General features: G+C 42.5%; 1 protein-coding gene across 1 annotated transcript in view; it reads left to right on the forward strand.

The window, feature by feature from the left end:
- The window catches only part of PIGL (phosphatidylinositol glycan anchor biosynthesis class L), a 101,240-nt gene that overhangs the window by 3,168 nt on the left and 83,665 nt on the right, over positions 1–14,407 (forward strand). Inside the window, exon 2 of the mRNA XM_018572083.1 lies at positions 4,371–4,470. Coding sequence (XP_018427585.1) covers positions 4,371–4,470 — 100 coding nt within the window. The remainder of the gene's footprint in view (positions 1–4,370; positions 4,471–14,407) is intronic.

Here is a 14,407-nt window from a genome sequence, read left to right on the forward strand (position 1 = left end):
AGGTGATGGGTGCCATAGATTTCCCTTGCGTCTCTGCTCGTCTCCTGGCCGAGAATCGGAACTGCGCATGCGCCCGCCCCAAGATCCTTTGCGGCCGTACGAGCAGTTCCTGATTCTCAGCGTGGGAACGAGCGGCGATAACGAGGTAAGTTTAAAAGGATTTTAAGCGTTTTTTTTTTGTTTTTTTTTACACTTCTTGCCTATATCTACTGCTTGCTAGCAGTAGATATAAGCAAAAAAAACGGAGGGTTTATAACCCCTTTAATGACTGTGTTTCAACCTACATATTAAATTTGTGATCATTAGCGCCTGCTTGGTATAATTGGTAATCATACACCTGACTCTAATCCTACAAAACCCCTGACTTTGTGCAAGTGTAAGAATTTATGCTAGTTTGAAGAAAAAGGGTAGTCACACCAAATATTGATTTAGATTTTTCTTCTGTTCATTCACTTTGCATTTTGTAAATTGATAAACATATATATATCTATCCATCCATGTCCAATTACATTTTATGCTTGTGTCACACAGCCACTTCCATCAATCTGTCCTGGTGGGTTGCACCGGAAACATTTCCGCTATAAATGAAATGATTGTTCAACGTCCGTTTATACATGTGCTGCCGTGTAATCTCATCCCAGGACCGCATTTCTTCTTTCTCCCCCCAGGCCAAGTGTGCCTTTCTCCTTACTCCATTGACTGCTTAGTCATAGTAGCACATTAAAATGTGTGATATCTGTTCACTCCTATTGATTCTATGGGCCAATAAGGGAGGGTTAACACTGCTGTATCTGTGTCTCAAAGAGATATCCCTTCATGTCCTGTCGTCTTCACAGGAAGTAAGAGGATATCTTTGCAATGTGATTGAAATTCCTTCTTAAACAGTTGTAACAAGAACAAGTGTCCCAATTGGATGGTTTTCCCTTTAGTCCTGTTCTGGTGGCCACTCAAAATGTTGGATTTCCCCTCACTGTCATTCCTGTAAACATGGGTGATCAGAACAGTTAAGGTGCCCATACACCTGCCGATTATCATACGATAATTGCGGGTAATCCCGCGATCGTACGATAATCGGCAGGTGTATGGGCAGCGTGCGACCACTTCTACTGTAAGGCCGCATGACTTTCGTCTTCCGAGCACGCTGGAAAACCTGCCGAAAATCGTACGATTTTCGGCGGTTTGGTGGCGTGCTCGGAAGACGAATGTGGCATGGTCTGGTGTGCGCAATCGCACACTGCCTGCTAAGCACTGCAATCATCGGAAGCCCTCCCCTCAGCGGCCAGGGCCTGCGATGATCGTAAGTACGATCTGCCTGTCCTGAAATTTTAATGGCCTTACATCCATCGCACAACGAAAGTTGTGCGATGGTTGTAAGGTGTATGGGCAGCTATTGAGAGAGTGCATCTTCCTAACGATGACGCTGTATTAAAAATCTGACATGGGTTCTTAGCCCCTCAAAACGCTATCCAAATCTAAAAAAAAAAAGTTGTGCATTTAGTTATACTTTAAAGACTTGTGTTGATGGGCGCTGTTGTCAAAAGCTTCCTTTTGCATTTGAAAGTAGTTCTGCTCAAATACATACATCTGAGCGTTTTACCTCCTTTGTCTGCAAAACAAGCATATCTTAATGGGACCTACTGAATCCAAAGAAACAATACAAAGCAGGTCCAACCTAGCCTCAGGATTGTTATCCACACAACACCATTGAAGTAAGTGGGAATCTGCTGGCCTGCGTTCGATGTACATTTCACATGAACACAAAACATAGTCACACAAGGCTTGCTGTGGCTGAAAACAACAAGGGCTGGTAAGCTGGCACCCTCCTCCCCTACCAGTTTGGTACTAACTGTATAGACCTGTCAGTACATCATTCCACCAATAGAAACTGTGAAGGGACAACAGTAATGAAGATGCAGCCACGCTGGCATTAAGGGCATCAGCCTGGAACCTTCTATTATACATGGAGAGGGGGATTTATTAAAGCTGGATCAGACAGAATCTGGGGCAGTTGCCCATAGTAACTAATCAGCTTCCCTCTTCAGTTTGTTCACTTAAGCTTTGAAAATAAAAGAAGCTGATTGGTTTCCGTGTAAAGCTGCTAAAGATTTTGTCTGCTTCCGTTTTGATAAATTCCCATCATGGGAATCTGTTAGTGACAGTCAGCAATCTGGTGTATGGTACCCATGTGCCATCCAGTGTAGCCCAGCTCTCCTATGGTATCGACCATTGGCTGTGCAGAAATTCAGTCCTGTTCCTACTATGAATTACATGGAGTTTCAAAGAGCTGAAAAAGTTTTCTAAGCATTTAAGTATTACAGGACTTCAGAGCCCCCAGTAATAAGCCACTAATGAGATCATGCGGTTTTGCTTTTTTAATTTCCTGATTTGACATCAGCTTTTCTTCTGTTTTTTTTTGCACAGAGGATAATTATCTCAAGATTTAGGACAAAAAATCATTTGTACGTTACTAGTCTTGTCTATTTTTGACATCTCCATAGTTCATTTTAAACTATTTTAATGAAACCGCTTCATTATTTATATATTGTTGGTTAAAGTTTACTGGAATTAGTTGAGCTTCATTATAAAACAAAGACAAGAAACAAAATGAGTATTTACACTAGATGCTGCAGACGCCTGGGGGAAAAAACAACTTGTGAATAGGTGCGAATGGAGACTTTGGCTTTTTTTTTCTGTTGAATTCAAAGCTCTGCAAGATAGTAGTTGCATGCAAAAATTGGGTGGGCCATGAATACAAATAGAGAACTAAAGCAAGGTATATGAAGGAAAATTGAATGAACAAAATTGATTTCAGAATGTTTGTTTGACTTTCCAATAGTTGATAGGGTCAAATCAATGATTGATTACGAGTGCAACGGCAAAAAAATTTGAAGAAGCACGTTGGAATTTTTTTTCTCAGTTGAACAAAATTCCAACAGTGAATGTGCTTTTTCTTCGGGAAACTACATTCATTTCAAAATCGAATGCTAAATCAAAATGGAAAACAAAGACATTTCAAACAACATTCGTCAAATCTCTGATGGCGTTATCGAATGTTGCAACGAGATTTTTCATAGCAAAGTTAGTTGGAAACTCTTCCCGTGGATACCCTACTTTAGGCTGGCCATACGCTGGTAGATTTTCATGTGAACTTTCATATGAAAAGTCTCCTCAGAACATTTGATAATGCCATCAGAGACTTGTAGAATGTCATTATAAATTTGATCTTAACTTTCAAAATCGGAATGAACTGAGTTTTCTGAATGCAAACCACATCCACTGTTAGAATCTTGTCTGTTAGAGAAACATTTCTTCATCCTGCTCCTTCTATTTTCTTTCTTATCGGTGCCGATATCGAGTATTTGGGCGAGTACGAGTACTCGCTCCGATGCCTAGCCCGATACTTCCTGTATCAGGAAACCGGGCAGCGCGTCATTACACGCTGCACGGTTTCTTGATTGGCCGGGAATCGGCTCCATGCTCTCTCGTCACTTGTGATGAGAGAGCATGGAGCCGACATCCCGGCCAATCAGGAAACCGGGTAGCGTATAATGACGCGCTGCCCGGCTTCTCGATGGTCGGGAAGCTAGCCATGCAGGAAGCCAGGCGCTGTGTAATGATGCAGCGCCCGGCATTCTGATTGGCCGGGAGACGGCTTCATGCTCCCTCATGATGAGGGAGCATGGAGCCGGCCTCCCGGCCAATCAGAAAGGGCGCCAGGCCATCACACGGCGCCGGGCTTCCATGATTGGCCGGATGAAGGAAGGCCGCTCCTGGCTGGAGAGGGCCCCGGGGGTGACAGGCTGGACATGCCGAGGTGAGAGGGGACAGTGATCCGCACTGAGGGATTCGTATGGGACGACTTTCTTGTTAATCGGGAAGCCGGGTGGCGAGTCTTTACACACTTCCCGGCTTATCAGGAAGCCAGGCGGCGAGTCATTACACGCCACCTGGCTTCCTGAATGGGACTTCCAGTACTCGGTAATTGGTATCGGTGAGTACCGGAAAAAAATTATCGGTACCCGGTGCCAAAATACCAGTATTGGTGCATCCCTAGTCAGTATGGTCGAAAACGATAGTTTATTTGACCCCAAAATATTAAGCAAAATTCTAATGGTGTATGGCCAGCTTAACATAAACTTATTGGTAAAGAGCTGTAAGCCATTCAGAAGTCACTTTCCTGATTTGACCTGATTGGTAACTAGGACATCTTCACCCTTTTGCCACTGAACCCTCTTCTCTCCAGTTTTTATAAAAAGGGTCACTATTACTGGATTGACAAAGTTTTCTAAGTGATATGCAAGATTGGTTTGGAGCTAGTACTGCTGTAATAACAAACAAGGGAAGTAAGCTCAGATATTTATTATTCTCAGGAAATTACTACAATCAAGGGGAGACTCGTAAGAAAGAATTCATTCAGAGCTGTGCGGCTTTAGGAATCCCACCTTCCAATGTTACAGTAATTGACCACAGGTAACTACCATTCATGCCACTATATCTGCGATTCACAATTCAGTTGAAGAAATGTTAACATTGTTGTAAGAGGTCTTTTATATAGAAGTGCCACTATAGGGGTGTTAGGACGCACGCCACTGGAAAGGAAAGTACATGGCATTGCCATTGACCGGCTGGCTTTAGTTTATTATTGACCCTATAATGTAGAGCTGCAGCTAACGATTATTTTCAAAATCGATTAGTTAGCCGATTATTAAGTTCGATTAATCGGTTAATCGGATAAATAATAAAATACATTTTAAAAAATGGGTCCAGTGATGGACTACTAGTTTGTATTGAGATTGCACTCCATCACAGGAGCAAGCTGGGAGCGGTGGAAGTAAAAAAAATAGTGTGGTGTGCAATATAGTAAAAGGAAAGTGTAAAATTATACAGCAATGAATGCAGAATATCGAATGGCCGTGAACAGGGCCAACTGATCGGAAGCCGATTAATCGATTATTGAAAAAATTGACAACTTTTTCAATAATCGATTATAATCGATTATGTCGATTAGTTGTTGCAGCCCTACTATAATGACAGGGGCACTTTAACATAGTGTTAACCTTAACATAGGTACAGATTTCTTGGATAGGATGTAACATGTTCCCAATGATTTCCTTATGCTTCAACCAAAATATTGTATTCTGATAACTGTGTGCAGATAATAATATAACGATTGTATTATGTATGTTGTTTATTTTTTACATACAGACAAAGCTGTTTAGCAAAAGTGACTTTGTTTGGGACAAGCTAAAACAAAGCCAGGAAAGCTGACAAATAGTCACCTTTTCATTTTTATGGTGTTTTTAACGTAAACCTTCGAGTTCCCTAAGCATGTAAGGTCCTTTTCACATGGGCGGTGTCCACTCCAGATCAGCAGGAGATCCATGAAATGGACCCCTTGCTGATCTGGAGCCGAATGGAACGGATGCCACTTGTGTTATGGAGGAAAAAAACAGAGCTTAAAGGAGAACTATGAGGTGAGTAATTTTCACTCAACCTCATAGTTCGAGCCGACGTGTGACAATGAAACTGTCGCACGTCGGCTCAATAGATCGGGAAGTGAGCAAACACATAGCGTCGCTCGCTCACTTCTCGATCATGTCCCTGCAGAGAGCAGTGACTGTCACTCACGACTCCCTGCAGGGATTCCCCTGATCCCATCTTCCAGCGCTGACTGGCGGAACGGACGTGAGAGGGGGGCGTGTACAGCTGGCTCTGCCTCTAGATAGGCAGAGCCAGCTGTCACTCTCGCAGCTGGGTGGATCTCCACCGTAATGTCGGGATCCGTCCCGTCTGCGGCGGTCTCAGTATATCGCAAGCTGTAGCTCGCGGTATACTGAGCTTTGAGTCACGGGAGGACGCTAGTTTGTGTCCTCCCGTGACCCTTAGGAGAACTTTGGGGAAAAACACTTACCCCACTCACCTTTAGTAATGACAATCTACAAACAGATACTTATAAATAATTGCAGGGTTTTTATTCTTTGCATTCCTTATTTTTCTTTTCCTCCCCATTTACCTCACAGTGGCCATTTTTACTAAGGGAAGGTTAATATATCTCACTTTCCTACCTGGAACTCTGGCACATGTGACTAGGACATGTGACCATGCAAGTCATCACAGGGGAGGAAAATGCCTTTCTCTGTGATCTCGTGAGATTTCCCAGTAATGTTCTACTGATGTAACGGTCCACTTTAACCCCTTCGTGACTGACGACGTACAGTGTACGTCGCCAGCATCGGGGCTGTTTAAACAGACTCCCGTCGACTTTTGCCGCCGGGAGTCTGTTTAAACTTGTAGAGCCGACTGTCGGCTTTACAACAGAAGCGATCCTGGCGACTTACCTGTCGCCAGATCGCTTCTGCGTCCCGAAGAAGGGGCCGCCCCCCCCAATGAAAAAAGGGCCTCAGTCATGAAGGGGTTAACAAACGCATGTTAGGTTTGTAGGCTCCACCCTGCTTGAACTGCTGTCTGTCTGCTGAAACATTTCTGCAATGGTATTTACATTTAATATTTGCTCCACATTTCTTGTGATTTTTACCTACAGCTGTATATTTGATGCCTATATTTGATATATACTTCCCTGTTTTGTTTGTTTAAAAGGCGATGTTATCTTTATGGCCTATGCCTGTCTGACATGTGTGACATGTTTGCTCTTTGATCCCATGTGTCTTTTAACATTTCCTAAATGATTAACTGGTATACATTCCCCCACCCCATAGTCATATACATTTTAGATGTCATTATGGGGAAGGCACATTTGCTAGTGGGGATAGGGACTTTTGCAATGTCTATTTTAAAATACGTGTCATCAGGGCACTTAGAGAAGGCACAAATATATAACAGAGCTCCTGACAGACTGCAGGTGATCCTGTTTTCCCCATCTACCTTTCTTATATATTTTACCCTTTCTCCTGCCCTCTCCCTACTACTGCACTCATCACCTCCTGCTCATGCTGAAATCACATGCTAGGGCTACCTCCAGGATACTGGGGCATGTGCGCTCATATAAAGCTCGTTCTCATCTCACTTCACTCACCCTTCTGCTTCTGATGCCTGGGGATATTTCTCCCAATCCTAGCCCTCTGTTTTCTAATATTCACCCCCTAGACCTTTCCTCTGGCAACAGCTGCAATCCACACACCCTAATTTCTATTCCCCTGCTTCTTAGAGCCGGTCCTCCTTTTTCATGTGCCCTCTGGAATGCCGGTCTGTCTGTAACAAACTCACCGCTGTCCATGACCTTCTTATCTCCAACTCCTTTTAACCTGCTTGCTGTTACTGAAACCTGGCTTCAGGAATCTGACTCTTCCTCCCCTGCTGCCCTCTACCATGGTGACCTCCATTGGACACATGCTTCCAGATCCAGTGGACGGAAAGGCGGTGAAGTGGGAATCCTTCTATCCCGGCAATGCACTTTTCAATGTCTGCCTTCACCTCCCTCTTTATCCCTTTCCTCTTTTGAAGCCCACAGTATTCGCCTCTTTTCTCCAGTTTCTCTGAGGATTGCTGTAATCTATCGGCCTCCTGGAACGGTATCTTGCTTGTTTGAGGATTTTCCTGCCTGCCTACCCTACTTTCTCTCCTCTGAAATACCCACTATTATTCTGTGTGACTTTAACATTGCTAATAACATTAAAACCCTGGCCACCACCCAACTTCTCAACCTAACCTCTTCTTTTGACCTAACACAATGAACATATACTCCTACTCACTCTCATGGCAACATACTTGATCTTGTGTTCTCTCGCCTATACACTGCTTGCAGCCTCTCCATCACCCCTTTTCCTCTCTCAGACCACAACCTTGTCAGTTTCACTCTTACTCTGAGAAACCTTCGACACCTCAACCATTCTCTTCTCTACTGTGCTACTGACTACCTCTATGTCAAAATCTCACTCCTGTCCTGCCTTGAGCTGGCTACATCTGTCTTCAACAGCTCACTCTCATCCTCCCTAGACACCTTGGCTCCTTTCACTCCACACAGACTTAAGCTGCATCCACTACAACTAAGGCAAACAGAAGGTACCAGAAATCTTAAGAGACATAGTCGTGGTCTTGAGGGAGTGTGGCGTAAAACTAAGTCTCTGCAAGACTCCACCCTGTATAAAGCTGCCCTCCTAAAATATAATTCCTCCCTCCGTGCTACCAAACAGATTTATTTTGTCACTCTCATTAACACATCCAGTCATCATCAACTCTTTTCTACCTTTAACTCTCTACTATGTCCCCCGCCACCTCCACCCACTAACTCTCTCACTGCCCAGGACAAAGCCATTCATTTAAAAACCAAGATAGACGCAATTCGGGATGAGATCTCCATTGTTCAGTCACCTTCCCCAGTTAATGTACCATATCCACCATCACATTTTTTTACTTTCCTCTTCTGACCCTGTGACTACATAGGAGGTTACAAAGCTTTTCTCTGACACCCGCCTCACTACTTGCCCCATGGACACTGTTCCCTCACCACTACTTTGGTCACCCTCTTACTCTATCCTACACTCTCTTACTCACATTTTAAATCTTTCCTCTCTACTGACATGTTTCCCTCCATCAAACTCCTAGAATGCCTAATCTACAACTGCCTTAGCTGTCACTTCTCGTTTCCAGGACTTCTCTAGAGTCTCTCCCTACCTTTGGAACTCCTTACCCCAAGTTGTCTGTCTGCCTTTAGACGATCCCTAAAGACTCATCTCTTCAGGGAAGCCTATCCCACCTCCAACCTAACCACTGAACAATCACTTTCTCAAACAATTCATCCCCACACAGCTACCACCTCCTGTATCACTTGCCCCTCCCTTTTAGATTGTAAGCTCTTACAGGCAGGGCCCTCCTTACCATTTTGTCTTGATTTATATTGTAACTACAATGTCTTCCTTATATTGTAAAGCGCTACGCATAGGTAGGCGAATGTCATGTCCAGACAGATAAGCATCCGTATCTCTTTACTGTTTAAACTACATTTACTGTTAGAATTTTGCTATTCTGAGAATTAATTTCCATTGATTGTCATTTTTACCCCATTAACTATTAGAAAATCGAACAAACATTCTAAAACAAGTATTTTCCAATGAAATTCTACTGCTGTATGGCCAGTTTTAAATGCAAAATGCCCTTGGGTGACATTGGGTTCTCATACACAAAAAAAAATAATAATAATCTATACAGTAACAACAAATTCTGCAGTGGTTAGGAGGTATAATAACTATCTTTTGGCATAAATATCAGTCTGTAAACCTAACAGGACTTAGGATTTCTGTCAGATGCTAAATTAGGAAACTCAAAGGCTATCTTTTAAAATGACCCAGTTATTGCTATGATAGAAAATCATCATTGTGGCAGTCAGGGCTTCTATTGTACTTGACCTTTTATAAAGAGCATTGATTTCTATCAACTCTTCCACAGAGGGTGCGGGCTGCTGTTTCAGCATTGTTACCAGTCTGTTGAGCAATGGTCACAGAACTGTTTATCTAGCATTGAAGTCCGGGATAGAATAGGCCTCCTGAACCAGCCTTGCTCCGAGTTCATTGATATTTTCATCTCTCATGTTGGTTGCATGATGAGTTTCTCCCTTTTTTAGAAAGTGGTACCCAAATTGCTGAACTACCTAGAGTAAAGCACTAGCAAACTCGGCTGAAGAGTAAAAAATAATAGCCTATGTTCGCAATTAAAAAAGCAAACAGTATTTTGCAGCACTAAGAAAATCTGTTACTTATCTAAATGTGCTGTATTTATTGTATACAATTTTTTGGGTACGTATACTTCATTGCATTACTAGCTTTTAGACTCGGGTAGTTTCACAGTTAGCCAAGCTGTCCATTAGCTTCAAGCAAAAGTAATATTTAACAAAATATAGGAATAGGAAAAAACTCCTTTAAATCTCTCCACCTCCAAATCTTAAAACCTGGTCATGATTTCAAAATCTATATTATATGATATATAAATAAAGAACAGTATATTGTTATAGATAAGGGTATATTTAACGAGGCAAAAGGGAGCAAATAAGAGAAGTCCATTATTAGGGTTTTCATAGCTAGTGGGGGAAACCACAACCTGCGGCGGGAGGTATTTAACACACCCGGAAGTGGCCGATACCTGCAGCTGCTGGGGAACAACAAAATGATCTTAACCAAAAATGCTAACGTTAAGCTAAGTTGGTTGAAAATCGTTTTGGGGCAGATTTGATAAAAAATCATCTTATTACTATTGCTACCCTGCAGACCAGCTGGCTCACTTCTCTTAGGGTTTGTTCACACCAAAGCAGACCAGATCTGCATGAGTTTCTGCACACGCAGTGCAGTGTGTTGTGCCGATTTTTTGACTCGTTTTTGTAAAAAAAATATTTTTTTGTCTAAAATGGGCTTTAGTGCGTTCCAGGGCGTTTGCATGCGTTTTTGATGCGTTGGCATGCGTTCCAGAGCTGGAAAAATTGGACTTGCTGCAGTTTTTTACATGCTCTGGAACTGAACGCTGCGGTGTGGACTAGAGCCCAAAATACTGTTGGAATACATTGGATGCAGTTTTGATCCGTTCTGTAACTGCTCTGCCTCTGGAATGCGCTTGGTGTGAACTAGCCCTTAGGCTCCCTTCTCTAGGAAAAAAAAAGCTTTTTTTTTTTTTGTCGTTTTAGACATAGTGGGGAAGAGAGGTATGATCCTCTGTTTTCAAGAGGAAATTTGAAAGACTGACATTTTAGAGGGGAAGGGAAATCTTCCAGTGGGGACACCTGTTTACAGGACAAATGTCTAAGAGAGGGATTCTCCTTACTTTGGGGGATTTGCTTTAAGTCCTTTTGCATCCCTATGACGGGAAATAAAGGGAAATTTCCCCAATGGCATATAGACAAAAAAACCTGGTTGAGGTTTCAACCCTTCCCTACCCAAAAGTAAAATACAGGTTTTGGCTATACATACACTTTAAATTTGTATGCCATGCCAAACTGAGGGTGCTTGTTTATGGCATAGCCAGTCTGAAGACTGTTTTCCATGAAGACAGATTGTTTGTGCATGCACACCTTTTTCCTACTTCTGTGGGCTTCTATTATTATGTTGTATTGATAGCCTCTTGCCATAATTTTTTATATTATACTGGTTTATATTATTAAATAACTCTTTAGCATTTTCTCTGATGTGCTAATTGTTAATGGCATGACTGTCAGAGGAAAAACTTGTAAAAGTATGCATGAGCCCCGCATTAGTACATGGAGTACGCCTGGTGCTCTGCGTTAAACTGAAAAGTCCCTTTTTAATGTGACAAATTTTATTAAAGCCAGATGAGCCTGTCTAAACTGGTGGTAGACGGAGTCAGTTCCCCCTGCAGCCACACTACAGCCGTTCCTCCTCTCAGCAGGAGACCCAAACAGCACAGATTCATACATCCGAGAGATCAGATTTTAGGCCAGGGACATTGGGCAATTAATCTCACTGCAGGGTCAAATTGTCAGATACCCTCCTCTGTGTATCAGCTTTAGGGGAAGACAGAAATTCATTTTATGTGTTCACTGGCTGAATTGTTATGGACTCTTAAGACCATTTTCTGGATTGGTTAGGCTTAAAAAATGCAAAAAGAGAACAAGGAAACAACACAGAAAGCCCGTGGTGGGGAAATACAAAATAAAATCATTGTGTTGTCCTTTGTCAGTGTTGCTGTTCTGTTATTAGCATCTTTAAGGCCCGGTTCACACCTGGGCGTTTTGTAGCGCGTTCGAACGCTCTGCAAAACGCTCAAACACCGAAATCCAAATTTTTACCTATGGGTATGGTTCACACCTGGGCGTATTACAGGCCGTATGAACGCGCTACAAAACGTCCTACGCCCAAAGAAGTACAGGAGCTTCTTTGGGGCGTTTTTGTCGCACGTTTCAATTGGGATACAGCCAAGTAGCCCTCGGAAACGCACGTTTGTCGCAAGTTTTTTTACTGCGAATCACGGTAAAAACGCACGTCACGAAACGCTCGACAAATGCTCATATTCGATACGCCTAGGTGTGAACCCAGCCTAAAAGAGGACCTAATGGGTCATAAGTGTTCAAATGAACAATACTCTCAAAGTACGGGTAACTTTGTTTGCAGGTACTATGTTATTCTTCAAGTCATTTTGTATGCATCCATAGGGAGCCCCTCGTTTCTAAATGCACTCTGTACTTAGGTCTGAACTTCTTCTTTGATACATAGATAAACCCTGTCCCTGCCATTTACCATTCCAGTTCTGGGGCCTCAGTGGGTAGTGGTGAAACTCTTCATTGGACCGTCGAATGGCAGAACCAGTGTTTTTATCAAGGTCTAGGTTAAGTCAAGGCCTATGATTTCTGGGTGATTAGGATCAAGGACTTCCCAGGCCCTGAGAAAGTCATGTAAAGATTAACAGAGACACTTGCAGGTATGTCAGCTTTAAGGTGTTGTTCTTTTTTATTGATCCAGCTTGACAGGTTAATTTTATGTACTCCCAACTGCAATATGGAAACATTTTTCAGGTATATATGGAGCAGAGGAGCATTTGGTCCACTTCACCCTGGCACTCATTGTATGAAAACAATATGAAGCCAAACAACCCAATACACACAGGCATTTTGTAAAGTTTTGCTTCTCCCTGCATTCTGTTTAAATGAATGCAGACAGCAAAATCTGCTTGGTACTGTGGTTATTTTTTTTATACTTCTGTAGGTTCTCCATAGGTGGAGTAAACAGGCATGTCCTACTTAAAGGGGTTCTAAACCCTCTGTTTTTTTTGCCTATATCTACTGCTAGCAAGCAGTAGATATAGGCAAGAAGTAAAAAAAAAAAAAAAAAACCCCGCTTTAACTAGTTTTAAACTTACCTCGTTATCATTGCTCGCTCCCGGGCCGAGAATCAGGGACTGTTTGTACGGCCGCAAAGGATCTTGGGGCATGCGCAGTTCCGATTCTCGGCCGGGAGACGAGCAGAGACGCAAGGTAAGTATGGACGCGTGCACCCGCATGCAGACACCGCTGGATCTGAGGGACAGAGCAGTCAGCGCTGGATCGGAGAGCTGCCGCACCACGCTGCCGGACACATGAAAACATGGGGAAAGAAGAGGAAGATCGGAATAAGAGACATCATTTAAGGTCATATAAGGCTGAAGAGATGTAGAAAAAAAACTTATGATTAGCCAATTTCTTTTAAACTAGATAGAATATCGTGTTATTTCCAGTTGTGTTACATAAGAAATCCATGCAGTGTTCCAGCATTGTTGTATAACTGAGAGTTCAGATGTCCTTGTTTTGAATAGATAGGAAGTCTGCTGCCTCCCCCCTCCTCCCACATTACTCAGTCTTATCATTTCATCTGTCTTCAAAGGTCACCTCCATTGATAAGCTTTGTTTATTTTCTTGTAAAGAAGCATCTCATTCCAGGAACCGACACCTCTGGAAATGCTGCCAGTCCTTTAAGGTAAATGTACAAGAAACAAGGACCCTTGGCATGCTGAGTGAAAAATATATATATTTTTGTTTTTCGGTTTGTGTTTTGACATAAGTTTATTTGCACCAGTTTACATGAATTTTAAAAGCATTTAATGTAAGCCTATGCTGTGCCCATCCAAGTCATAGCAACGTGTTTACTTTAATGTTCCCTCTCTAGCAGCATGTAGTTACTTTCCTCCACTCCCCCCCCACTGCTCTATTCTGCCCCCCCCTCAGAATGCATTTCCTCTATTTCCTATAAGATAAAAAAAAAAAAAAGAGGGACTCTGTTTAGCACAAAGTATGTAGTCAAGTTGGAATAAGAGTTAATACTTCATACTTCCGACAAAAGCTGCAATCTTTAGTGACACTAAACACTAAAATGCATTTGAGTACCTTAACTATTAACAAAAATGTATCTTATTTGTGTATCACTCGGCTGTAGATCCTCAAATCATCTCTGAATTGGTACTGACACTGTCCTTCCTTCTGGAGGGTGGCTGCTTTTGTTCCCTCCATGATGGACTACAATCTCAATACAAATTGGTAAACTAAATCTGTGATTGTAGTTTTAACGCCTGTGTTCAGTGTCACTTTAATCTCCATGAATGTGGCCTAAATTACTCGGATGCAGGTAGTCCACACTCAACAAATTAGTACACATAAATAAGCCCTTTGAAACTATAAAAGTGTATTTGTGGACAAAATAATCAATTAAAATATAATATTCAATACATCTCTAAAATTCACTCTCATTTTCCCATGTTTGTCTCTTTAACCACTTGCCGTCCGCCCGTTGCAAAAAAACGGACAGACGGCGCAGTCACATTGGCGTTTCTTTTCTGCTTGCGCGCGCTAAGGCAGAAAAAACCTGTCCATTGTAAAGAGCCGTTACCGGCTGTTTCACATACACACGATCGTCGGCTCTATAGCCTGCCGATCGTGTTTATGTGCTGGCTGCGTGACCCCCCCCCCTCAAGTGCCGCCGCC

The sequence above is a fragment of the Nanorana parkeri genome, unplaced genomic scaffold, assembly GCF_000935625.1.
Source record: "Nanorana parkeri isolate BGI_ZX_2015 unplaced genomic scaffold, ASM93562v1 scaffold1933, whole genome shotgun sequence".
Lineage (NCBI taxonomy): Eukaryota > Metazoa > Chordata > Amphibia > Anura > Dicroglossidae > Nanorana > Nanorana parkeri.